The sequence below is a fragment of the Chlorocebus sabaeus genome, chromosome 14, assembly GCF_047675955.1.
Source record: "Chlorocebus sabaeus isolate Y175 chromosome 14, mChlSab1.0.hap1, whole genome shotgun sequence".
Lineage (NCBI taxonomy): Eukaryota > Metazoa > Chordata > Mammalia > Primates > Cercopithecidae > Chlorocebus > Chlorocebus sabaeus.
In genome coordinates this window covers 60,683,573-60,707,593 of record NC_132917.1, presented here as the reverse complement: position 1 = coordinate 60,707,593, position 24,021 = coordinate 60,683,573, and the positions used below count along the sequence as shown (strand labels likewise).

Below are 24,021 nucleotides of genomic sequence, written 5' to 3'. Positions count from 1 at the left end.
TTACAGATGTGCACCACCACGCCCGGCTAATTTTTTTTTTTTTTTAATTGAGACAGAGTCTCGTTCTGTCGCCCAGGCTGGAGTGCAGTGGCACAATCTCGGCTCACTGCAACCTTCACCTCCTGGGTTCAAGCAATTCTCCTGCCTCAGCCTCCCAAGTAGCTGGGACTACAGGCGCATGCCACCACGTCCAGCTAATTTTTTGTATTTTTAGTAGAGATGAGGTTTCACCACGTTGGTCAGGCTGGTCTCGAACTCCTGATCTCGTGATCCACCCTCCTTGGCCTCCCAAAGTGCTGGGATTACAGGCCTGAGTTAACTTTTCTATGCTTCCATTTTCTTATTTATAAAATTGAGTTAAAAATAGTACCTATTTCGTAGGTTGTTATAAGCATTAAATGAAATAAAATAAAGCACTTACTATCTATCAAGAACTATTTTAAGTGCCATTATGAGTATTCACTATTAATTATCATGCCTGAGTCGGGCTCAGTGGCTCACACCTGTAATCCTAGCACTTTGCAAGGCAGAGACAGGTGGATCACTGGAGCCCAGGAGTCTGAAACCAGCCTGGGGAATATGGCAAAACCCATCTCTACAAAAAATACAAAAACTCTTGCTGGGCATGGTGGGTAACACCTGTAATCCCAACACTTTGGGAGGCCGAGGCAGGAGGATCACTTGAGGTCGGGAGTTCAAGACCAGGCTGGCCGACATGGTGAAACCCTGTGTCTACTAAAAATACAAAAATTAGCCAGGCATAGTACACGTCTATAATTCTAGCTACTCGAGAGGCTGAGGCACAAGAATTGCTTGAATCCAGGAGGTGGGGGTTGCAGCGAGCCGAGACTGTGATACTGCACTCCAGCCTGGGTGACAGGGTGAGACTCTGTCTCAAAAAAAAAAAAAAAAAAATTAGCTGGGCATGGTGATGCACACCTGTAGTCCCAGCTACTTGGGAGGCTGAGGTGGGAGAATCACCTGAGCCTGGGAGATCAATGCTGCAGTGAGCTGTGATCACATCACTGCACTCCAGCCCAGGCATCTCAAAAAACATGACTGATTCTGAACTGCCAAAACTAAGAAAAAGAAACTCCACAGACAACATCTTCCTTTTTAACCTTTTATCACTGGAGTCAAGGAACCTGTATATGAATCCCAGGTCTGCCACTTATATTTGCAGCATGATTTGGGACAGTTAAATAACAAAAGCCTTGGTATTCTCTTCCATAAAGCAGAATTGTTCCAACGATTAAATTTAAAATAGTGTACATAAAGCACTAATGTTTACTCCCTGACATACAAGAAGTGCTTAATAAATGACAGCTATCACTTATAATTTCCTTGTTTTATGTTGCATCTAGACTTATCTGCCTCTTTAATTTAAAAGTCTGGCCTATTAATTTGGCAATGATTCACAATTTTAAATGAGCATACTCTTGACCCAGAAATTTTCCATTTCCAAAAATTTATCCTAGGGAAATAATCACACAAGAGCTCAAAGTGTATGTTCAGTGGAGCTTTTAAAACAAAATGAAAACAACATAAATGTTCATTAATAGAAGGCTAAATAGACCGGGTGCAGAGGCTCATGCCTGTAATCCCAGCACTTCAGGAGGCCGAGGCAAGTGGATTGCTGAGCTCAGAAGTTCTGAGACCAGCCTGGGAAACATGGCGAGACCCTGTCTCTACAAAAAATACAAAAACTAGCTGGGCATGGTGGTGTGCCAACTACCCAGGAGGCTGAGGTGGGATGATTGCTTGAGCCCAGGATGTCAACGCTGCAGTGATCTGTGATCACATCACTGCACTCCATCCTGGGTGACAGAACAAGACTACCTCAAAAGAAAAAAAAAAAAAAGATGACTAAATAAACAAATTATGTTCTACCCAAACAATAAAATACTCTGTTGAAAAAAAATAAAAAGATTTGTAAGTACTGACGCGGAAAGTTTAAGGTATATTCCTGAGTGGAAAAAAATGAAAGAGTAGAATAGGATATACAGCATGATTCCTTTTATATAAAATATATATTTCTACATATAACTAAATATGTATAAAGAAAATTCTAGAAAAATATATGTCAAACTTAATAGCAGTCTCCCCTGCTAAGGCTGGAAGTGAAGAAGGGGACTTTTACTTTCAGCTTTATACTAAATAGTATGAAAAATAAAACCTAGAGAAAAGAGATGCAGATCTTATGGCTCATAAAACAGTAATTATCTGTGAATATATTCCTTAAATTATCAACATAGCTCTTAAATTATTTTTATACATCCAGGAAAAATACAAACCACCAGTATAAGGATGTCTTAAATATGACCAAGAAATATATTCTTTGAAAATATTATAGTCAATTAATTCCTGACTTCTGCATATTTAAGTAGCTGCAGAAGACTTCAGAATGGAGGCTACTCTAAGTATAGGATGCCAGCATCTACTGTGGTAGTACTTACCTACTCAAACAATACAGACAGCTTACCAGTAACAGGAAGTATTTATACCTATAGCACAAGGCAGATAGTACTATAAGTATAAATACTTAATAAATGCTATCCTCAATAAAATTCACTAAACAGTAGATAAACATATACACAAATATGCTATGAAAATACTTTGTGTGGTATCTATTATCTCTATGCTTCTTCTTCCACATTGGGATTAAATCTTACTGGCGAATATACCCTTGAGCTAAATGCACTCCAATACCTTATAAACACAGTGCCTATTTAACATTCAAAAGGGGGAGAGTATGTTGTCGGCTGGAAGTGGCATAAGGAAGGCCACATTCAGAAAGGATCACAACATTTTGAAGTTTTATTATATAAAACAGTGACACTCTCCAACAATACCGAAAACCTCTGTGTGCGTAAGATTTTTTTTCAACAACTGTGAAGAAACTATTTTAAATAGTATACTTCATTCCTCAGATACAGGTATAAGTCAACAAGTAGAAAAGTAAACACAGAACTTAAAACACAGGTTCAAGATATAAATAGCTGGGCACGATGGCTCAGGCCTGTAATCCCAGCACTTTGGGATGCTGAAGCGGGTAGATCACCTGATGTCAGGTGTTCGATACCAGCCTGGCTAACATGGTGAAACCCCATCTCTACTTAAAATACAAAAATTAGCTGGGTGTGATGGTGGGCGCCTGTAATCCCAGCTACTTCGGAGGCTGAGGCAGGAGAATCGCTTGAACCTGGGAGATGGAGGTTGCAGTGAGCTGAGATCGTGCCATTGCGCTCCAGCCTGGTGACAAGAGCAAAATTCCGTCTCAAAAAAAAAAAAAAAAAAAGGCGGGGGGAAGAAAAAATAAATAGAAATCAACACCCAAATAAAGAGAAATGATTTTATCAAACATACTTACCATTGAATGGATTGATTCCTGCCTTTATTCTTGAAATAATAGCTTCTTTTACTTCTTTTTTCTTCACACATCGAATACCCAGATTTTGGAAACTAGGAGGAAAAAAACAATATTCAAAACTGCATTATAAACACATGGAATACTGCAAAAAGCAAACATACCAATACTGAAGTTATCATGCTGTCAGCTGGACATACCAAAGCATGAATGTGCTTCCAATTGCCCTTAATAAAGATCAGAGAGTAAGAAGTAGGTTTATATGGCTGGGTGCGTGGCATGCCTGTAATCCCAGCACTTTGGGAGGCCAAGGCGGGTGGATCACCTGAGGTCAGGAGTTCGAGACCAGCCTGACCAACATGGAGAAACCCCGTCTCTACTAAAAATACAAAATTAGCCGGCCATAGTGGCACATGCTTGTAATCTCAGCTACTCGGGAGGCTGAGGCAGGAGAATCGCTTGAGCCCGGGAGGCAGAGGTTGCAGTGAGCTGAGATCACGCCATTGCGCTCCAGCCTGGGCAGCAAGAGCAAAACTCCGTCTCAAAAAAAAAAAAAAAAAGTGGGGTTGTACTTCTAAGAACTGTTAAAATGATATATACTATATCATTTTAACATACAGTGTTTTACAATTACATCTTACTAATATGCCTATGTCAAACATACCAAAATATAGATTAACAGTAAAGCAATACCAAATGGTAAAATTTACCTCCCAAATTCGGCATCAAATCAATAGAGTCTGTATGTTTGATAACGCAAAGCAAAAGCTGTAAAAAGATGTTCACAGGTTGGAGTTCACACCTATGTTTTGCTAGGCCCACAAAAGTGTTGCCTATATTTTTAAAAATCTGCACAGATTATCTACATTTAGAAATCAGGTAATTGCATATGAATATCTGGATTTCTGGCTTCTCTTGTACATGTTAAAGACCTTGCAATACTAGGTTGGCACAGAAACAACAGGCTAGGGACTGAACCCCATTTATGCAGGGCTCTTCAGTTTGCTACAGTGCCTGTTAGTCCTCCTACACTTGACCCACACCACTCATTTATGCTGTTTGCCTAGCTCCACAGAGATTTGCCTTTTGAGCCCTGAATTCACTGTTACTAGCAGTAGAATATGTTTTGTGCCATATAAAGTTATAGCCACTCATCACAAAAAATTACTAAAATTTTTTTATTAGAAAGAATTTTAATGCTAACAATAATATTTAACAAGTTTCAAAATGTCATTTATGAAAAACTTCCCAATAGCTACAAATATTACTAATTTGCATATGTGTAGCACAGATGATGGTAGGGGGAACTCCCCCACCACCATCAGTCATATTTGTTCCCACATGGAAAAACCATGACATCAGTAAAATTGGGTGGGTGTGAATAAGGAAGCAAAACTCAATTATAATAACATTACTATTGTTCAAACTTCACATGACACTTGCAACTAGAGGCTACTTTGTCTGCCTGTCTCCATGCTCATGCTGTCTTATGTTCATGCTCTTCACATTCAACACACTTACAATTTTGCTAGCACCTAAAATATCTCACATTTCCTTCCTCTGCCTCCAATAACTACAAAAATAAATCTTAAAAAAAAAATTTTTTTTGAGATGATCTCACTCGGCCACCCAGGCTGGAGTGCAGTGGCACCATAACAGCTCACTGCAACCTCCACCTCCCAGGCTCAGGTGATCCTCCCACCTCTGTCTCCTGAGTAGCTGGACTACAGGTACATTACACTCTACCCAGCCAATTTTTGTATTTTTCTAGAGTAAGGGTTTCACCATGTTGCCCAGGCTGGTCTCAAGCTCCTGGACTCAAGCAATCTGCCTGCCTCAGCCTCCCAAAGTGCTAAGATTATAGGGATGGGCCACTATGCTTGGTCGGCTAAAGCTTGAATTCTTAATCCTTTCTTGAAATCTAGGAACTATAATCCTCTTCCTCAAAAGTATTCCACTTCTTTGAAAGATTCTTGGTTTGATTCTTTTTCTTTGGCAAAAGATTTTATAGAATTCTTCATATTAATATATTTATATTACTTCATTTTGTTTCATCTGGATAATCTCATATTTGACTGCTAGTCACAGAATATTAGAGGTGGTGGTAGTTTTTGAAATTCTGAAATGAAGGATCAAGAGATTGTTTGAATCAATTTTTCATTCATTCATTCACAGACATTCAACAAGTTTTGGGGTTCGTACTATATACCAAAAACTCTGCAAAGTAATGGGGATATACAATCCCTTTCCTCAAGAAGCTTACAGTCTAGTGGAAAGGTTGGCAAACTAACTCATCGACCAAATCCAGCATCTTGTCTGTCTTTGCACATAAAGTTTTATTGGAACACAGCCAAACTGATGTTAAATATTATCTATGGCCGCTTTCATGCTACAACAGCACAGCTGAGCAACAGAGACCATACAGCTTGCAAAACCCCAAATATTTACTATCTAGTACTTTACAGAAAAAGTCTGGTAGTCTCTGGTCTAGTGAAGCAGATATACATTAAATAATCACGCATACATAAATGCTAAACTGCAATCATAACAAGTTTTATGAAGGAAGTATACATGATGTTATGGGAGCCTATGATGGAACAGAAGAGACTTCCAGGCAAAAGGAACAGGTCACACAAAGACCCCTATAGAAGAGCACTGGAGGAGGAAACAGGAAACTAAAGGAAGGCTTTGTGAGTGGAGTGTAAAAATTAAGGAAAGTAGAGTTTAATAGAAGGCTAGAAATACAGGTGGGTCATGTGGGCCTTACAGGATATAGAAGAAATGCTGTCTTTATTCCAAGAGCCAAACAAACCCATTAAAATGTTTTAAGCAAGGGAGAGACAATTCCATTTGTATGTGGAATTCCATAAGATCACTCTGGCTAAAGTGAGGAAAGATAGAAGGTTTGGAAAAGGTACAAAATGGTTGATGCAAGACCAGTCAGGTTATTCCAGCAGCCCCGGTTTAGACTATAGTGGTAGTATGACGGTGATGATTTCACTGAGTGAAGTGGATAGATTCAGAACCGCTTGAGAAAGTAATTGTTAGTAGATTCAACGTGTACACCTGGATGAGGAATGCCAGAGATGACACCTATAGGCCTTTCATAGCAATCACTAACACATGGCACATTGGAACAAGACCAATTATGAGGGGAAAGAGAGATGATCACAGTAAAATCATGGTTTGGGGCATATTCTATTTGAAGTGCTTTTTTTTTTTTTTTTTTTTTTTTTTTTTTTAAGAGATAAGATCTCGCTATGTTGCCCAGGCTGGACTCAAACTCCTGGGCTCAAGCAATCCTCCTGCTTCAGCCTCCTGAGTAGCTGTAACTACAAGCATTGGGCACTGTGCCTGGCTACTTAAGGTACTTTTGAGACATTTAAGGGAATATGTTGAGAAGGCAATCAGACTAAATACCATTCCCCACCAAAAGGAACCAAGAATCTCTGGAAAAAGCTGATAGCTTCATGGCTGGGCAAACAAAGCACAAGATGGCCAGGCATGGTGGCTCATGCCTGTAATCCCAGCATTTTGGGAGGCTGAGGCAGGAGGATCATTGAGGTCAGGAGTTTGAGACAAGCCTGGCCAACGTGATGAAACCCTGTATCTACTAAAAATACAAAAATTACCTGAATATGGTGGTGCAGGCTGGTAATCCCAGCTACTTGGGAGGCCAAGGCACAAAAATCACATGAACTCGGAAGGGGGAGGTTGCAGTGAGGCGAGATCGCACCACTGCACTCCAGCCTGGGCAACAGAGCGAGGCTCTGTCTCAAAAAAGAAAAGCACAAGTCTTGAACATTTTGTTTTGTCAGAAAGTAAAAAAGTGCTCAAAGAAAGATGAAGACATATCAAAAAAACACAGGAGACAGTTTGAAGAGGCTTGCATTAATCAAATCTGGGTCAATTTGAAAATCAAAAGAATAACAATAACTATAATACATTAAATACAAGAATGCATGAGTTTACAGTGATACTTTTTAAATGGAGAAAGAGAGGAAGGGAAAGTTCTTCTTTATAATAGAATGCCAAGATAATATAGCTAATAATGTAAAAAACTGAAGGAATATTTTGAGAATTATACTGCATCACTTCTATAGATTTCTTGCTCAAAATGTTTCATGTTAACATGAAAATATTATTCATGTTATTCATGTTAAATATAATGCTACCTATAGTGTGTAATCCTTAATGGGATCCTGAATTGGGGAGAGAGATGGAACAGCCATAAAGAGCATTATTAGGACAGTAAGTAAGATGATCCAAAAATTTAACTGCCTGTAACTAAGAAAGAACAGCCAGAAAACCAGGAAGTAAAACGGAAGTTTGTTTTCACAGAAAATAAGGAATAAAAATATTTCAGGTAAAGAGTGATCACAGTGTAAAATGTTGTTGGAAGGTCAAGTAATATAGACAAATATTTGCCAAGTGTGTATAATACTAGACATTTTGTGTTATTGTTAGAGGAGCATTTAAAGCATTTTTTTCTAAATGGTTATTACTAATATATGTAGAGACTATGAACCTCTTTTCTGTTGTAATTAGTTCATTTTTCCCCAAAAGCCAACACATGTTCATTACAAAAATGAATTATAAAATATAAGTTAAAAGAAAAACATAAAACCCTACAATCTTACCCAGCCAGACAACTACTAATACCTTAGTATTAACATATATACATCATATATATGTATAAATTTATCTTAAACGAAAATAGTATTATTCTTTACATATCGTTTTAAAACCTATTTATCTGGCCAGGCAACGTGGCTCATGCTTGTAATCCCAGTACTTTGGGAGGCTGAGGCAGGTGGATCACCTGAGGTCAGGAATTCGAGACCAGCCCAGTCAACATGGTGAAACCCTGTCTCTAATAAAAATACCAAAAAATTAGCTGGGCGTGGTGGCACATGCCTGTAATACCAGCTAACATAGGAGGCTCAGGCAGGAGAATCGCTTGAACCAGGGAGGTGGAGGCTGCAGTGAGCCAAAATCACACCACTGCACTGCAGCCTGGGCAACAAAGCAAGACTCTGTCTCAAACACAAAAACAAAAAAACCAAAAAACAGAAAACCTATTTATCTAATATATTGTGACTATCTTTACATACCAATAGACATATTGGCAATATGATTTTTAAGGCTGTACAGGAGTACATTGCATGAATGTATCAGTTTATTTAATTAATCCCCTTTGCTTACTATTTGAATTGCTTCTAGCTTTTTGCCATTAAAAAGAGAACTGCAATGAACAGCATTAGAGCATAATGTCTGAGTACACGTAATTATTTTCTGAGGCTAAACTCCTATAAGTGGAATGGCTGGCTCAAGAGGCATTCATATTTTTCGGGCTTTTGTTATGCAGTTAAATTGCCTACCAGACGACTTTATTAATTTACATTCTAACATGATGAATGGGCCCATCTTCTGGTAGCCTCACTATCATGAAATATTACATGATTATTTTTCTCTTAGAACTATTGTTATATGTTAATTCTATAACCTGCCATTTTCTAAATAATAACTCTAGAGTTTTCCAGTTGATTTTTCTCACATCCAGGCATTTTTATGTTAACTGTAAATGGGCGTGGCACAATGGCTCACATCTGTAATCCCAAGCACTTTGGGAGGCCAAAGTGGGAAGACTGCTTGAGTCCAGGAGTTCAAGACCACCCTGGGCAACACAGCAAAACCCAATCTCTACAAAAAATACAAAAATTAGCCGGGCATGGTGGTGCATGCCTATAGTCCCAGCTACTCAGGAGGCTGAGGCTGAAGATGGCTTGAGTCTGGAGGTGAAGGATGCAATGGGCCGAGATCATGCCACTACACTTCAGCCTGGGTAACAGAGGGAGACCCTGTCTCAAAATAATAATAAGTTAACTATAAATGAAAAGACAGAGGCCGGGCGCGGTGGCCCACGTCTGTAATCCCAACACTTTGGGAGGCAGAGGCAGGCAGATCATCTGAGGTTGGGAGTTCGAGACCAGCCTGAACAACATGAAGAAACCCCATCTCTAATAAAAATACAAAAAAAATTAGCCAGGCGTGGTGGCGCATGCCTGTAATCCCAGCTACTCGGGAGGTTGAGGCAGGAGAATCGCTTGAACCCAGGAGGTGGAGGTTGCAGTGAGCCAAGATTGTGCCACTGCACTCTAGCCTAGGCAACAAGAGCAAAACTCCGTCTTGAAAAAAAAAAAAAGAGTGAAAAATTATTTCAAAAACTGTCCACCCCAAGAAAGGAAATCACAGTATACAATAAGTTTACGTTTACTTTTAATAACAATAAAAATGTCTTCCTGCTAACCATCATAAGATGTGTCTACTAATGAAGAATGAAAGGGTAGTTCTAATGCAAATAGTAAAAATATAAGTGTAAAATATAGTAAATAGAAGTAGAATGAGAAAATTATTCTGCTAAAAAGTAACAGATTGTCATGGAGAAGAAACAGAACATCCTATGTCTTATCTTATTTCTGAAGATGTCTGTAACTGTGTACTTACAACAAAGGTCTGCGTTCTTGTCCAAATTCCGCTTCATAGTAGCCGTCTCTGCAGTCTTTTCCAACTAAATCATGAGGATGAGGTTTATATGGGTCATTCTTTGTTACTAATGTAATTCTCACTTTTCCTTTTCCATAATAGTTCATAATCTGAAAAAAAGGGGAAATTAAATATATGATCCAAATAGATCGCATTAGAAACTGATCTACTAAATGAGAGTTCAATTTACATTAATTATAATGTAATTGGCACTAAATAAATAAAGTCCAACTGACAAACATCTGCACTTTAGATGAAACTTTCCAGAGAATACCAGTATAGAAGAACTTACCACTCAGCTTCTTGACATATTTTCTGCCCTAATTTCATTTGGTCATATCATTTGACTCTGCTTAATTTTCCTTTCAAAACAAGTAAAACTGTACCCAAATTTTATCATAGAACATGAGAAAACAGATGTTAAGTCACTAAATGCCCAGCTCTTAAATGTACTGTCATACCATAAACATTCCTTGAATATATATTTAAGCCATACTGGAAAGGATAGCACATAAATATGATCATTTTACTTAATATGTGACATTTCACTTCACAAAAATATGTTTTCAGTAAGCATACCCCAAGTGCACTCTAGAATAGGCAATAAATCAAATTGAGTTTAACAACATCAAATTTCACATAGAAAGTACATCTTAGAACACAGAGTAAAAAGGAGAGTTTAACATGGAAGAGGAATGAGGACAGGAAATAATGCTTAGTTTGAAAGCTAGTAAATTTGCAAGAACAAAGCGGGGAATACAAAAACCAGCATACCACAAAGGAGCAAGGTAAAGTAAGAATGGGTAGCTTACGAGGTAGAGGAAACTAAAATCCATAATTTTGAATTAGAATTTGAAAGTAACCAGGAAGTATTACATTTCTTTCTGTATGAAAGTAAAGGTAATTGCTCAAGACTATAAGTAGGCAAATACACAACTCAAGCTGTAAAGCGTTTAGGACCTACTGGAATAGTAAAAATACAGATCTTAGAAATATTTTAGAGATGCATAGGATAAGATGAATTATGAAGAAAACTTTAAAAATGACTCAAAAACCTGGCCAAAGAGTATTTCCTTAGTTCCTTTTTATTAGCATCTCACCCATTTTAACATTTAAAAGACTTAGATAACCCAAATCCATACTACTGCCAAAAATGTGATAAAAATAGAAATCTGGAATTCAATATATAATTTTGTCACTGATTTATTCTATAACTTAGCAATTCCCTTTAAGTTCATCAACAGAATAGACTTTGTAAATAATCTAGTTATAAAACAATGAATTAAGATCTGTTGATAAAAGTAACACTTTTCAAATAAAAAAAAAGTAACACTTTTCAAAATCTACTTTACCATTCAAGTTTTTAATTGGCATTTAAAGGATAAACTCTTCACTGAAACTCAAATGAAAAACAGTTTACAAATAGAAAATATAAATGTAGTACATTGGGCTGGGTGCAGTGGCTCACGCCTGTAATCCCAGCACTTTGGGAGACCGAGGTGAGCGGATCATGAGGTCAGGAGATTGAGACCATCCTGGCTAACACGGTGAAACCCCGTCTCTACTAAAAATACAAAAATTAGCTGGGTGTGGTGGCACACGCCTATAGTCCCAGCTACTCAGAAGGCTGAGACAGGAGAATCACTTGAACCCGGGAGGCAGAGGTTGCAGTGAGCCAAGATCATGCCATTGCCCTCCAGCCTGGGTAACAGAGAGAAACTCTGTCTCAAAAAAATAAAAAATAGGCCGGGCGTGGTGGCTCACACCTGTAATCCCAGCACTTTGGGAGGCTGAGGTGGGTGGATCACGAGGTCAGGAGATCAAGACCATCCTATCCTGGCTAACATGGTGAAACCCCATTTCTACTAAAAATGCAAAAAAATTAGCCAGGCACCAGTGGTGGTGGGCACCTGTAGTCCCAGCTACTCGGGAGGCTGAGGCAGGAGAATGGCGTGAACCCGGGAGGTGGAACTTGCAGTGAGCAGAGATTGTGACACTGCACTACAGCCTGGGCAAAAGAGTGAGACTCAGTCTCAAAAAAATAATAATAAATATATAATAAGTAAATAAATTTAGTACATCTTGGCCGGGCGCGGTGGCTCATGCCTGTAATCCCAACGCTTTGGGAGGCCGAGACGGGTGGATCACCTGAGGTCAGGAGTTCGAGATCAGCCTGGCCAACATGGTGAAACCTTGCCTCTACTAAAAAATACAAAAATCAGCTGGGCGTGGTGGTGGGCACCTGTAATCCCAGCTACTCGGTAGGCTGAGGCAGGAGAATCACTTGAACCCAGGAGGTGGAGGTTGCAGTGAGCCAAGATTGTGACATTGCACTCCAGCCTGGGCGACAAGCACGAAACTCCATCTCAAAAATAAATAAATAAATTTAGTACATCTTATAACTATTAGTATGTTTACCAAAGTCATTTTTAGTCGAAAGCTTTTAAAAATTTATGCTAATGTGAGAAAACTACATTTATAAAGTGGTATTTCAAATCAGTCAATGACCCAGAGAATCAGAGACAAGCAACAAAGGTAAGAAAAAGGACAAAAAAATGTTCTAGCCCTAAGACTAGCCAAGAAGAATTATGATTGAGTTATCAAACCTATGTTTAATCTACAGAATAGTATCACTCACCTCTGTAGAAAATGGGTTTTCCTTATTATCTTTGTGTTCCATGAAAAAGAACATGATCCAAAAGCTGCCAACTGTCCCCACTGCAGATAGCTATATGGTGCTGTGTATTTTTTTTTTTTTTTTTTTTTTTGAGACGGAGTCTGGCTCTGTCATCCAGGCTGGAGTGCAGTGGCCAGATCTCAGCTCACTGCAAGCTCCGCCTCCCGGGTTTACACCATTCTCCTGCCTCAGCCTCCCGAGTAGCTGGGACTACAGGCGCCCGCCACCTCACCTGGCTAGTTTTTTGTATTTTTTAGTAGAGACGGGGTTTCACCATGTTAGCCAGGATGGTCTCGATCTCCTGACCTAGTGATTCGCCCGTCTCGGCCTCCCAAAGTGCTGGGATTACAGGCTTGAGCCACCGCGCCCGGCCTGGTGCTGTGTATTAACCTAAGTAGAGTGACTAAACATTATGAGTCGCTCTACTTAGGTTAATACACAGCACCATATAACTATCTGCAGTGGGGAAGACTCCATATTATATTTAAGAGATGTCCTTAGACATCTATCTAATAGATGTCTTTTTAACAGATCCATTTAGAAAAAAAAAAAAGGAAAAAAAAAAAGACAAAACTGTGGAGATGATTGTTAAGAAACTGTCCCTTTAAAATAATTGCTATAGCTAATATATGAAGCAACTAATAGCGAGATAGACATAGAAGAAGGGTCTATTACCTGGATAGAAGGGTATGTTCGGTTGTTGTCTGTGCTGTGCTCCCCTGGAATGCTGCCCGCTGATCGCCCTTCACATTTGTATCTAAAACGCATTCCCCTCTGCCTGGGTTGTTCAATTATCTCTATATACGGGTTATACGCACCTGAAAAGTTTTTTAAAAGGAGGAGGTCAGTGAGATTAATATAGCAATTAATAATGGATTTTAACACGTCTGTTTTTTCATAACAGCAGACTAAAATAAAGATTTTTTTCCTCCTAACATTAAATAACAAGGTTGAAATGTTATCTTGGAGATTGACTGGGAGAGGCACCTTTTTTTCCCATTCAGATTGAGTCCCTATGTAGTGTCAAAACAAGTCATTCAAACCATATTGATTGGTTAGCACTTTATAGCTTAATATCTATAGCTAACGTCAATATGAACTTCTGAGATAACCACTTCAGAGATATCCACCTCCCACGTGAGACCTAGCAGAAGGGTTTCCCCCAAGATTCCCCAAGAAGGGTAAAGAAGATAGTACTCAGAAGTAAAATATTACACTCCTAAAGTGAGTTAAATGTATTTAACTGCTTGATTTTACATCATATTCATAATACTGAATGAAAAGACCATTCACTGAAAATGAAAATGCATTTAAATCCCTGCAGAAGCATATGTAAGTTTTTTCTATCTCCATTCAAATGTTAAAGGACTTACACATAGTATATCAAAACAAGCCCCAGGAGGGACTTAAGGCTCAAAGAATGTGTCATCAGTCCCATGTAAACCTTTTCTAAAGATACAACAGAGAAAAAAAATTATTTACTTTCTATAATAACTAAAATTCAAAATAAGCATCTGCGAATGAATTGCTGATACATATAACATGGATGACTCTCAAAATCATTATGCTGAGTGAAAGAAGTTAGACCAGAAGAGCACATACTGCATGATTCCATTTATATGAAACTCTAGGATATGTAAAGTAACATACAATGAACAATAGCAGATCACTGGTTGCCTAAGAACAGGGATATATGGTGGATAGGAAAGGCAGGGGGGACAATGGACATGTTAATTATCTTGTGATGATGATTCCAAGGTTGTATACGTATGTCAAAAATTATCAAATTGCATACTTTAAAAGTGCAGTTTGTTGTACATAAATTATATGTCAATATGTCAATAAAGTTATTTAAAATATATGTAACTTTACTGTTTTTTATTATCCAAATTGTGGGGGAAAAGGTAAATAGACACTCAACTGTACTTGCAAGTAGGGGAGTTAATAGGGGTGTGAAGATGTTTTCCATTAAAAAAAAAAGGGAGGTCCCTTAATCAGTTTAGTGCTGACTAAGGCTTCTCCTGTTAGAATGCAAGTAATCCTGAGAAATGGTAACACAGTGGGCCATATCAGAACAGTATGAAGAAGAGGCCTCTGGAATCCTACCCCAGCTACTTCCTAACAGTAAGACCACGGAAAAGTTATTAAAATTAAAATATCTTAGTTTCCGCCTTTGTAAAATAGGAATAATCATAATAGCACCTACCTCATTGGGTTGTTGTGAAGTTATACGTGCTAAATTCTTACCAAGTGTCATATCTACATATACGTTCAATAAATGGTGTCTATTATTTCAGATGCTTTCTTGATAACAATGATTTAGTGATACCATGGTGGCATCACAACTGTCACTCTAAAGGACCTTACAGAAGAGCAAGGCAAACAACACATATTATTAGACTGCAGAAGGAAGGAAAGCACTAACAAAATTCTGTGGAAATAAGAGCGGAAGAGTCAGGAATGCCCAACTGTGTCAGTGGAAAAAGAGTGGTTAATGAAGCAAAAGAGTGGGGGAAATAAAGAGGAAAAAGGTAGGTATTCTAGGGAAAGGGGAACAATGTGTCCACAGAGGAGGGTTTATTTAAGAATCACCAATGTTCGTAAGTGGAATACACTTCCTCTCTTAGAAAGCGAACTAAAAGTCAGAGCACACTTGGCAATGTGGATTTCATTTTATGTGTGATGAAATCAATGAATAATTTGATGCAGGCAAATCACATGATCATATTTACGTTTTAGAGTAAAAATTTTAAGCGGGGCACAGTGGCTCACGCCTGTAATCCCAGCACTTTGGGAGGCCGAGGCGGGTAGATCACGAGGTCAGGAGATCGAGACCATCCTGGCTAACACGGTGAAACCCCGTCTCTACTAAACATATAAAAAAAATTAGCCGGGCGTGGTGGTGGACGCCTGTAGTCCCAGCTACTCAGGAGGCTGAGGCAGCAGAATGGTGTGAACCCGCGAGGCGGAGGTTGCAGTCAGCCGAGATCAGCCACTGCACTCCAGCCTGGGCAACAGAGCAAGACTCTGTCTCAAAAAAAAAAAAAAAAAAAAATTTTTACTCACAGCAGACAGAAAAAAGAAAGCAACGTGATCAGTTTAGAGACCACTATAATAATGTGGGCAATGATGACAGTATGTCTGATATATGGCAGTGATAAAAGGAATGAAAGATTATTTAAAAGATAAAATTGACAGCACCTGGTGCCTGAACATTAGGGTTAAGAGAAATTTAAAAAATCACTGATGGCTCAGAAATTAAAGAATCATTGATGGTTCCATGGCTTCTACTTTGGGTTACTAAATAAAGTATTACCATTACTTTCAATTTTATTCTGTATGGTGCAAACTCCCTGTGCTTGAATCTACTACCTATTTGTTTATTCAAAAGATGAAGAGCCAGAGAAAACTGACTTTAACCCATACATAATCCTTATTTCAGTTTTACTCAAAAACGTAAGATATGCAGATGAGTATTTCACAATTTTATCCTTGCATATTTCAAATACTTCAAATTCATACTGTAATTTCAATTTTTTTTTTTTTTTGAGACTTAGTCTCGCTCTGTCACCCAGGCTGGAGTGCAGTGGCGTGATCTCGCCTCACTGCAAGCTCCGCCTCCCGTGTTCACGCCATTCTCCTGCCTCAGCCTCCCGAGTAGCTGGGACTACAGGCGCCCACCACCACGCCGGCTATACCTGGCTAGTTTTTTGTATTTTTAGTAGAGACGAGGTTTCACCGTGGTCTCGATCTCCTGACCTCGTGATCCGCCCACCTCGGCCTCCCAAAGTGCTGGGATTACAGATGTGAGCCACTGCGCCTGGCTGCAATTTCAAATATTTCATACCCTTATATATCCTTGTAGGAGTATTTAAGAAAGAGTATATTTTCCTCTTAAAAACTGTTAAAAATGGCCGGGCGCGGTGGCTCACGCCTGTAATCCCAGCACTTTGGGAGGCTGAGGCGGGTGGATCACGAGGTCAGGAGATCGAGACCATCCTGGCTAACATGGTGAAACCCCGTCTCTACTAAAAATACAAAAAACTAGCCGGGCATGGTGGCGGGCGCCTGTAATCCCAGCTACTCGGAGGCTGAGGCGGGAGAATGGCGTAAACCCAGGAGGCGGAGCTTGCAGTGAGCCGAGATCGCGCCACTGCACTCCAGCCTGGGCGACACAGCGAGACTCCGTCTCAAAAACAAAAAACAAAAAACAAAAAAAAAAACTGTTAAAATCAACATTACTTTTTAAGTGACATTTTAAATAATTTATGTGGCTGAAGTAAAAGCCAAATAAATCCCCGCCCACTACTTATTTAAAGGTGTCTTGGTGGGAAACTGATATAAAATGACATCGTTGGCCGGGCCCAGTGGCTCAAGCCTGTAATCCCAGCACTTTGAAAGGCCGAGACGGGTGGATCACGAGGTCAGGAGATCGAGACCATCCTGGCTAACACAGTGAAACCCCGTCTCTACTAAAAAAATACAAAAACCTAGCCGGGCGAGGTGGTGGGCACCTGTAGTCCCAGCTACTTGGGAGGCTGAGGCAGGAGAATGGCGTAAACCTGGGAGGTGGAGCTTGCAGTGAGCTGAGATCCCGCCACTGCACTCCAGCCTGGGCAACAGAGCGAGACTCTGTCTCAACAACAAAAAATAATAATAAAATATAATAAACTGACATCGTTAATGATAAGTGTTTAACTTTGGGAGGGGAGAGTATGAATTAAAATTCTAGGTTCATAGTGAGCATTCAAGTATTTCACTGAGGCTAGGCATGGTGGCTCATACCTGTAAACCCAGCACTTTGGGAGGCCAAGGTGGGTGGATCACTTGAGGTCAGGAGTTCCAGACCAGCCTGGTCAACATGGTGAAACACTATCTCTACTAAAAATACAAAAAATTAGCTGGATGTGGTGGCAGGCACCTGTAATCCCAGCTACTTAGGAGACTGAGGCAGTAGAATTGCTTGAATCCAAGAGGCAGAGGCTGCAGTGAGCCAAGATTGCACTATTGTACTCTAGCCTGGGTGACAGAGCGAGACTCCATCTCAAAAAAACCAAAACCAAAAACAAAAACAAAACAAAATTTCATTGGTTACAAGACACTTCTTTGGATTGTTTATTAAAATGTCTATTAAAAGAACAGAAAAGTAGTTGTTGAAAAGATTAAAATATTTTTAAATAGTAAAAATTACATAAATATCGGTTATCATATAATATTGGGTATTTAAAATCCTTGGAATTTATTTTTCTTATTGCAGAAGCTCTTAATTGGTAAAAATTAACAAGCTGGGGGAATGTAGAGTATTACAACCAAGTAACAGAGTATATTGTAATGTTCTACATTCCCCTAGCTGGAAATAATCTCCCCTCCTTTAAACTACCATAGTATTCTGTTTATAGCAATTATTCCAAATAACTGTAATTTAGGGAAAACTTACCATCTTATTTCTTCTTGAGATAAAGCTACTTGTTTTATTTCTTCAAGCTACTTGAAGGCAGAAATTGTGTTTTACTCATCAGTGCCTTGTATACAGATATTCATTAAACACCTATTGAATGAATGACTAAAATATCTTAAGGTCTTTTGTTTATACAAGTTACTGAAACGTTAAATAATCATGTACGTGATTAGTCAGATTTTTTAATTAGATTCCACTACCAAGGGAAAAAAAAAATAGTGCTTTGTAGGTACCAGGATTGCTACACCTCAGCATTTCCTCATACTCATTCATATTTCGATTTATCTGTGTTTATGATTTTTAAAAAACTTCCCAGCTATAAATCATTTATATAATGCATCGGTACAATGCACTAGTTATTTCCTTCCTCAGTACTGTGCTTTGCGCAGTGCCATTCTTCCTGAATATAAAATGTGCTGAAAAGTAGTCATCTATGGAGTGGAAGAGGGTAAAATATAAATCAGGAAATTGTAGGGAAAATAAGTACTCTTAATTAAGATAACCTCAAATCGCCACAGTTTTGAAAAGCACAAAAACGTCTCCAAAGTTGGCTCTAAACAAGTTGATTACTGTATTTTTCTTTAAGCAATACTATGCAAAGTTGGGACTGACCCCTATATTCTGAAGAGTATTTTAAAAGGCTAATATACATCAGAATAACATCTGAAATACAGTCAAAATGTTTGTAAGATATATTTATGTTTTTATTTGCACTTAGGCAAGAAAGAGTGCTATTTTAAAACATAGTGCCTATCTAATAAAGTATGAGTTTTTAAGATAAAAAATTACATTGAAATAAATGTTTAAATGGATCATAAATTATCAGAAATAGACACATTATTAACTAACATCTTATTGCTAGAATGAGCAACCAGCATCAAGTATATAGAACAAAAAGTTAATTATTGTAATTATAACACTTTTTAAAGACCCCTTTATATACATTTCTCATTTGATCCTCTTAACTTTAATCTCCATTTGAAAAACAATAGAAATTATTATCCCAACTTACAGATGATAAAACTAAAGTTGAAAATTATATGGTTATAAGAAAAATGAATTATGAATGGTACACTAATATGGCACTGCCAAATTTAAAAAACAAGCATAAAAGCAACTGGAGGTAATAACTGATACAGCACATAACCTGCAATCTAAAATAAATGCAACTTAATTTAAGAAGATAATGCATCCTGGTATAGCCAAATGAGTATTTAGATCCAAAGAAATCCCTAGAACAGAGTTCATACTGGGGATGAACATCAGAATCACTTAGGCAGTTTTTTCAAAACATGTATGTCCTTACCCCACTTGAGATGTTTAAAAGAAAAAGAAATCTTCAAAGTTTTTAAAGCCCAGATACATGTTTCTGAAAAAGCCTTCCAAGAAATTCTAACACACTCCTGATTAAGAATAATTGCCTTAAAACATGAAGTGAAAGCAACAATGCACATATTGAGAGAAACAATCTGGACAAAGCAATTCTGGCTACTCGTAACTTGTTTTTCTCTCCCACTCAAAAAAGAACCTTATTCAAATGCAAGCAAGAAAAATGACAATACAGCAATAGCCTTCAAATGCTCTCATTTATTTAAAAAGTAAATAATTTACAACACAAATATTTGAACTCTTGCAACACATCACACAAATGATTGTCACACCAGTGTGTCAACACCATAGTTAAGAATAGCTGACTAGACTGCATGTCTCTCATAAAGGTCCTGGGTGACAGACTTTGCCTAAGACCTAAAGGAGCCAATGGAGCTAACAATGTACCTTTTTCCAAATATCACCTCTACTAAGTTTGGAGAAAAAGAAAATAAGATCTACTATTTTTTTCCTCAAACCAGGTCTCTCATCAGCCAAAGGCTATTCCAATATATGAGGCTGACTTCATTACTCCAATACATCAGCTGACTTTCAACTGGGCCTTCAGAATCAAAGAAAGGAAATTTTCAGATGGTTATTCAACTGATTCATGCACCACAAGGTAAAAACTGTAAAAGATTCTGGCAATAGGGATTCTGTTACCATGGGGGGTAAAAAGGTAAGTCTTGAAAAAACTCTTGCACATGCCAGGGTAAAATAAAGAAATTTTAAATTCTGTCCTAGATTATACAGGTATTAAAGTTAAAAACAAATGGCAAGACCAAATCACCTCTATTTTAAAAATAAAAATAGAGGAGGCCCAGATAAATATGAATTTCAGAAAAACAATTTTATCCCATGCAATATTTGGGTCATGTGCCTACAAACAAAATCATTTTCAGAGAACCCAGATGAGAGAAAGTTGGAACAAAAGGAAACTGAGTCCCTTAAAATGCATAACCTAGATGTTCCTAATTATGATTCATTGTCTGGCTCCTCCCTAGTCATTACATTAACTCATTCCCTTTATCTATGCCTATCATATGTCACCTTATTTAACACCACTGTTATTTCTATTTTTTCAAGTGTTGCATTTCTGAAACATTCATGCTCATGTGTGGCCTTTTACTTAAAAAAAGAAGTCATTAGCTGTAGCTATCCATTCCTAACTTCCAGCCCTGTTATTAAAGATTAAGTTGCATCTTTACTTACTTCCATTTCCCCGCTTTAATCGAGAAAAATAACAGTTCTCTTGAAATTCACACTACAAATAGTTGGTAAGAAGTGAGGTTTACAAAAACAATTCATTCCAGTACTTCCTATTGTGTGACATAGAAGAACCATACTAACGAAAAATGTGAATAAAAATAAATTATCTAAATTTTAAAACATTTTACCAAAGACAGCACTAATTATTAGTTAACAAAGCTATATGCCACACAAAGACATTTTGCTCTTTTTACTGGAACAATGAGAAGGTTTAAATTCAGACATAAAATATCTAATTTTACTTATATTAAATAAAATAGAATAAATATACAAAAGCAACGACTGCCTACTATGCATACCTTAGTTGGGTTTGGGAACATTTTCCTTCATTATGTCTATTATTATGTCAAAAGACTGTAATCAAGGTGTAATGTTTTTAAAAAAAAGCAACGAAAAGCAGCTTAATACAAGCTGTGAAATCCTAATTAACCTGCTAACTTATCTAAACAAAATTTAGAATCATATTATATACATGATTTTAAACTACATTCTAAATCACAAAATTTTGCTTGTAAGATTATGATTTATGTTACTTTTACATCATAGCTATCACATAATCAACACTTATACCTATTTACATATGACATCTGGTGAGAAATGAAGAAATGCTCTTAAATGCTTTGTAATGAACAAAAGTACTTTTTGAGGTTTTAATACTACCTTACTACAAAGAGAATCTAAACTAGACAATGAAAAACTAAGTAATTTCTTTTTCCTTTTTTTGTCACTTTTCTGGTTAAATTGCTGTTTCAAAACAGAATAGGAATTTAGAATTTCATTACTGAATCTTTTTCTATCTCTAAGGTCTTTATAACAGATTAAGGAAAAGTACACAGATTCCTTTAAACATTTTTTTTTTTTTTTTAAATTCCAGGCTTGGCAGTTTTCTAACAACCGAATTACAATTTAAATAACTTGTTACATTTTAAATAGTGCCATTTTAATGCAACTCTTGAGAAAAGACCAAAAAAACAAAAAGTTAATCACCCTTCAACTTCTAAACCTTTAAAACTTTCTATTTCTTTAAACATTTCCTCCTTACTTTTAGGGAATCCTTCCTCCTCACAACAGCACAAAATACAGTGTCAATGAACAAATTTAAATTGTATCACATTTTAAAATCCTGTGGGTCTTAACAATATACAGAAATGGTTGTTTCCTCTCTCATTTGAAAAAATTATAAGTATTACATTTATGCAATACATCAATAAAGTTTGATTAAATCGCCAAGAGGCTGAACTTATAATGCTAGGCATTCTTCATTACTTCCAAACAAAATCTTTCTGATAACCAATAAATTAACAAAACATTTGAAGTCATCTTAGCACTTCTAATCTACACATGCTTTGAATTCACAAATTTACAGGATTATCTGAAAGTCTGGTGTCACTTAAGTGGGAAAAGGGAAAGCTGAAATATTTTAAACTTCACTTAGTATTCTCACAACCACAGACAAACTGAAATCAAATGTCATGTGAAACACCCCAATTTCCTTTTCTCCCTACAGCAGTAGCTATGGCATTGTTCTGCTCAACCTTTTAAAAAGGTTCTTTAAGCTTCCTACTTCCTCATCTCCACTAGACATCAACCAACTTCTGAGGGTCACTGGACCAGGCAGTTTGGGGATGTGAGTCAAGTTCATAAACGGTGCCCCCTCTTCAATCTCCTCGGTACAGCATTTAACATATGCATTTAGCCCTCCCTGCCTTTGATCACGCTGCTTCCTCTGTCTGGAAAGCGACCCCCACTCACCTTGGCAAAATCCTGGTAAAAGACCAACTCGAACCCAGGCTACTTAATTTCTCCCCCGACCCCGGCTCTCCCGTCCCCCCAACCTTGAGCTCTAGGCACCCCGAAACCACGTCTGTGTATACAGGAGACTCTTCCTTGCTCTGCAATGTTTCTTATAAACTTATTTCCCCCCAAAGGGAGAGATCGAGCAATTTATTAAGGGAAAATATACAGTCACATAAGTGATAAAGTTGTATTCACTACTACCCATTATTTTAAAGCACGGATATTCTAAAACTCCTCTTTCCCCTTATTTCCAGCGGGAAGGAAGGGGGATTCAACGCCTCTATTCGTCAGATTAGAAACTGTGTGCTTTATCTCACAGTAAAAATTACACACTCTATTTTTTTTTTTTTTTTTTTTTTTAATAGAGACAGGGTCTCTGTCGCCCATGCTGGAGAAAAGGGGCGCGATCTTGGCTCACTGCAACCTCCACCTCGCCCAGGTTCGAGCGATACTCCTGCCTCAGCCTTCCGAGTAGCTGGGATTACAGGCGCGCGCCACCACGCCAGACTAATTTTTGTATTTTCGGTAGAAACGGGGTTTCAAAATGTTGGCCAGGCTGGTCTCGAACTTCCAACCTCAGATGACCCGCCCGCCTCGCCCTCCCAAAGTGCTGGGATTACAGGTGTGAGCCATCGCGCCCGGCCTACACCTGGTCGATGCAACATTAACACTTAAAATACCACGGATTTTTAAATTCGTGTTAAAATACCACGAATGATTTTTAAAGCCGTGCCACATTTTGTACAACTGTCAGTACAAGAGGGATCACCTCTTTGCATTTGACGAAATTAAAAAGGGGGAGAGAGCTTGCCCGAGGTTTGAAGGTTCCTCATTCTTGTTCTAAAACATAAAACCACCACTTCAATACATATCCATTTTTAACATGAGAACTCCTCGTCCTCCTTTAGTTCGCTTATGACTTCCCTAATCCTAAAATCAAGTCATTAGGAATTTCTAAGTTTCCTGCTATGACAACAGGATCAAATTACAGAACGCGGCTTGGATTTTGCACGCAAACCCTGATACAGGTAACTTTTTAAAAAGCTGATAATTTTACCATATGAGATTTTAAAGACAGAACGCGCCCCAGCCAAAACTGAGCTCCCTAAACTCACAGTGGCAGGACCCCAAGAAAAGCTCCTTCCCCCCGGCCCAGGTCCCCGCCCCGGAACACTCACCGGAGGCCATGGCTCCGTTCCCCGCACCTTCCCGCAGGCAGTTCCCGGCGTCCTGGCCAGAGGCGGCCGTGGTCAGTCAGTCAGTCAGGAGGCCGAGGGACCTCTGCCGGCGGGGCCCCCAGCACCTCGACCACCCCAGGGTCCTCCTCCTTCTTCCCGCCCTCCGCTGGGTTTGCGGCTCACACCTTCCCACCCCCTGAATTCTTGCGCTCAGGGTCACCCAGCGTCGCCTGTCCACCGTGCGGGAGCCAGGGGCAGGGGGCGCAGCGGGACGAGAACCGAGTGCCGGCCAGGCCGAGAGGCTGGCAGCCTGGCGGGAGGGGAATTTCCCGCGGCTGACGTAGGCCCGGCGCAGCCTTCA

The 24,021-nt window shown here is 38.7% G+C and overlaps 1 protein-coding gene across 1 annotated transcript in view; it reads right to left on the bottom strand.

Annotated features, from left to right (window-relative positions):
* Window positions 1-23,977, bottom strand: part of REL (REL proto-oncogene, NF-kB subunit) — a 42,742-nt gene extending 18,765 nt beyond the window's left edge. Inside the window, exons 1-4 of the mRNA XM_038006983.2 lie at window positions 23,661-23,977; window positions 13,266-13,408; window positions 9,875-10,023; window positions 3,371-3,462 (exon numbers count right to left, since the gene is read on the bottom strand). Of these exons, the coding sequence (XP_037862911.1) occupies window positions 3,371-3,462; window positions 9,875-10,023; window positions 13,266-13,408; window positions 23,661-23,670 (394 nt within the window). The 5' untranslated portion in view covers window positions 23,671-23,977. The remainder of the gene's footprint in view (window positions 1-3,370; window positions 3,463-9,874; window positions 10,024-13,265; window positions 13,409-23,660) is intronic.
* Window positions 23,978-24,021: the final 44 nt, after the last annotated feature.